The sequence below is a fragment of the Haematobia irritans genome, chromosome 4, assembly GCF_050003625.1.
Source record: "Haematobia irritans isolate KBUSLIRL chromosome 4, ASM5000362v1, whole genome shotgun sequence".
Classification (NCBI taxonomy): Eukaryota; Metazoa; Arthropoda; class Insecta; order Diptera; family Muscidae; genus Haematobia; species Haematobia irritans.
This window is the reverse complement of record NC_134400.1, coordinates 185,009,062-185,012,758: the sequence shown is the minus strand read 5'-3', so window position 1 is coordinate 185,012,758 and position 3,697 is coordinate 185,009,062. Positions and strand designations below refer to the sequence as shown.

The window sequence follows — 3,697 nt, the reverse complement described above, 5'->3', positions numbered from 1 at the left end:
AAATGACTATCAATTACTAATTGTTAAATAAAATAAAATAAATGAAATAAATTTATCAGCTATCATGCGAGCTGTTTGGAAATGATAGAAGTTAAATAATCGACTCAAAGAATTACTGTCAGTGCAGGGTAGAAGCCATAGTACTACCGCTCTTACTGTTTTGCATAAGCACTGTATAATTCTTCTAAATAATATGAATAAAAGACCCGCTTTGTATGTATAATAAAAATAATACTATATTTTACAAAATTAATTTTTATTTTTAAAATTTTTTCTTTATTAATTTACAGAAGGTGAAACACATTTATCAGCGTTTCCTTTGTTGTACATAATGCATTGTCGGTTAGAGCCAGAGTTTGAGGGTTGACTTTAATATGTTTGGTTTTTGTGTTATTTCAATTTTTTTAATATAACAAATTACTATAATTATATAATAAGTAATATATATATTTCAACGTTAACAGAAACACTGAGACAGATAGATTTTGCGAGAGAAAAAACTATTGCTGCCTTTCTAAACAAAGATACCAAAGTTTTGGACTATATAGAATTATTGTTGAGGGAGGGATGGAGAGGGCCGGAAATCAGATACTCTTAATGCAAAGAGTTATGTGTTAATGTTTTATAACAAGAATGTGGTTTGGAACTGTTGGATGCATAAATTCACAATTCAGACTTGAAAGTTTACCAATATTTTAGATGTAAACCTTGAGGTAAGAAACTAGTACTAGCAGTCATGTGACCATAATTTGAAAGTACGATCAAAAGATGTTGTCACTATATAATTGGAATTCGAGGATATATCTAACGAGACTACTTTGCCATCGTGGCCTTGCAAAGTTTTCAATGGTTGCCATGTCTTGTTGGACCATATTTTTGTGGTGCAGTCATAGGAACAAGTGGCAAGAAAACTTCCACCATCTCGTTGATATTTTACATCCGATATGAGATTTAGATGAGCTGGTATTGTATAAACAGGTTGTCGCCGACGTAGATCCCAAATTTTGCATGTATTATCCTGGGATCCTGTGGCAATGTGGAAACCATTCGGAGAGAAATCCACACCAAATATAGATCCCAAATGTCCCTCAAGAAACATAATGCAACGACCTGCAATGATAAGTAAAAGAAAAAAAAATTAGCTATATCTCACAATTTGTTTTCCATACTAACCTGTTCGCAAGTCCCATACTCGACCAAAAGCATCCAATCCTCCGGTGACAATAACACTGCCTTCCCATTGAAAAGCCAAGCAATGGACGGCCTTTGCATGGCCTTCTTGATGCAATACTTCAGTTTTTTGTTCCAGATCCCACAACCGCCATGAGGAATCGTAACATGCTGTGGCCAAGAAACGTCCTGAAGGGTGAAATCCCACCTTCGAAACCCTATGAGGCATATGTCCTGTGATGTCGGCTATTGATTCTTCCGAATTAAATCCCCAAAGTTTAACAGATCCATCGTGACCCCCTGAAGCCATAGCAACAACATTTTCTTCATCACTTTTCACACCCGGACGAAATGCTACGCCACCCACATAGCTGGTATGACCCCGCAGGGTTTGCTCTAATTTACAATCGGGTACTGACCACACTTTACAAACTCCAGACCAAGATGATGTTAATAACAGAGTGGAATCATCATTAAAGGCACTCCCGCTTAGTGGGCGAGTATCTCCCACTTGACTGCAATGTGGTCCCATTGATTGCAAACGTTTCTGCAATTCCACCATTCTTCCAGCCCTGGTAGCACTTGGCACTTCCAGCGCTTCTCTGGCCTTTTCCAAGCGCTCCTTAGCTCTGGGCAGGGAATAACGGGCAATCCAAAGTCTGGCCACCCGCAATGTTTCCGGACCCTCGTGGTACCATGTGGTTTCCTGTTCTTTCTGCAATTGTTTCCTTTCCTCCTCTTCATTCTGTTTTTGTTTTATGGCATTCTCCCCCAAACTAGCCAATAATTCCCTAAGACGACGCCTTCGCTCCGCCGGGCCTTCTCCGAAATAACAAATGGGCTCGTTCAACTGTCTCAAATTACGTTTGATTTCGGAATCATCTGTGGAGACATTTATTTGGCGTGCACGCTTTTTACGCTCAAACTCCTCGAGCAGAGCCACCTTATCCTTAGATATCTCTGTTTCCAAATCAAAGTAGTCATCATTTATTTTATTAGCTAGGGCGGCAGCTGTCGGTGGTGGTGCAGATGCAGCTGTTTGTTGATGTTTCTTTGGGTCCTCATAGTCCTCGTCTGAGTCAATGTCCTCCAATTGAGTAGAACTCGATGCTGTTAGTCCTGAAATTGAAGAAGCACCCGCCAAACGTTTACGTTCGGTCTCCTCCAATGAGCCGTAGTACAGAGTTCTTTGCCGCTTAACATATTGAATGTCATCATCATCGGACATACTACAATAACGCGCGAAATTATAAAGACTTTAACTTTAACAAATAAAATAATATTAACTTTAACAGCACTTATCGGCACGCTTCCTTATTGTATTATCCTAATTTAAAAGCGTTCCATCGTCCCTCTTACCGCATCCGCAATACGTCAAGCCTAACGACGATCATCGACACCCAAGGGTCGATGATTGGAACTGGTAAGACGTGTAAGGGGATGTAAGTTGTACGAATGGAGCGCTTTTATTGGACCGATTTTTCTACAGGCGCAAATAATGACGGCATTGGAGTGTTGACGACAAAAATTAGTGATGTCATTCAGGATAAATCCCGGAATTCGGCATTTCAAAATATTAAATCCCGGGATTTCTTCGGAATTCCGAAGATTTCGAGGTTCCTTAAATATTCTGAGTAATAACAGTCTACAGCATCAAAAGACAAATTTGTTTAAATCAAGTGTTTAATTCAATTGTATTAACAAAAAAAGTAACAACAGAACATAAGAGTAAATTCAAAAGTAATTTGAAATTTGATCCCAAAAATAAATTAAACAAAAGATGTTAAGGATTTTCTTATGTACTTCATTGTTTTAAGAAAACTCTTAACATATCAGCATCCAAAAGTTTCATCAGATATACGGATCCTATCTTATGCGCCTTGCAGACTATAACCCTGCCAACATTTTTTGAATTTGAGAGAATCCCCCCACTACGTCAAAAACAATCATATACGACATCAAAAACTCGTCGGAAAAGCGCCGTCACTATTGAGAAGTTGTACCACGCCAAGTTACTACGAAAAAGTTTCTCATCAGTGCAATTATTAGGTGCCTATTTAGATCAATTTCGAAGGACGCCAATAAGAACCCCTGCAAACTATCAAAAAAAGTGCATTTTAAGGTAATTGTAGAAGAATCATTGTGGTCAAGTAAAACACGATTGTGTATATGTTTATTGATTTGATTAAACATTTATAATTTCTTATATATATAAGATTTTTCGGTTTATCTCATCACATTTAACATAATTTTTTGCATTAATAAAAGAATGATGTTGAGTTTTAAGTAGCAAGTTACATATTGCAGCGTCTATCAGCCAGTTTGTTTATTTTCGATGGAGGCAGCGTGTCTGGAAAAATATTTGAAAAACGATCACTTTATTCTATTTGGAAAGTCGAAAATTGTTCACCATATATCTTTCACAATTTTAAGCGTAATATCTATGTTTTCAGAACTTTATTTTCCTTTTTATTTAAATAAAATATAAAAAGCTGGTTGCGCTTGGCGTTTCACAAAAAATAAAATG

At 37.3% G+C, this 3,697-nt stretch overlaps 1 protein-coding gene across 1 annotated transcript; it reads right to left on the bottom strand.

Annotated features, from left to right (window-relative positions):
* Nucleotides 1-235: 235 nt before the first annotated feature.
* On the bottom strand, nt 236-2,535 carry U4-U6-60K (U4-U6 small nuclear riboprotein factor 60K). The gene is made up of 2 exons (XM_075304970.1): nt 1,174-2,535; nt 236-1,110 (listed from the first exon to the last, which is right to left on the bottom strand). The coding sequence occupies exons 1-2, from the start codon at nt 2,396-2,398 to the stop codon at nt 728-730; spliced, it is 1,608 nt and encodes a 535-aa protein (XP_075161085.1). The 5' UTR covers nt 2,399-2,535; the 3' UTR covers nt 236-727.
* Nucleotides 2,536-3,697: the final 1,162 nt, after the last annotated feature.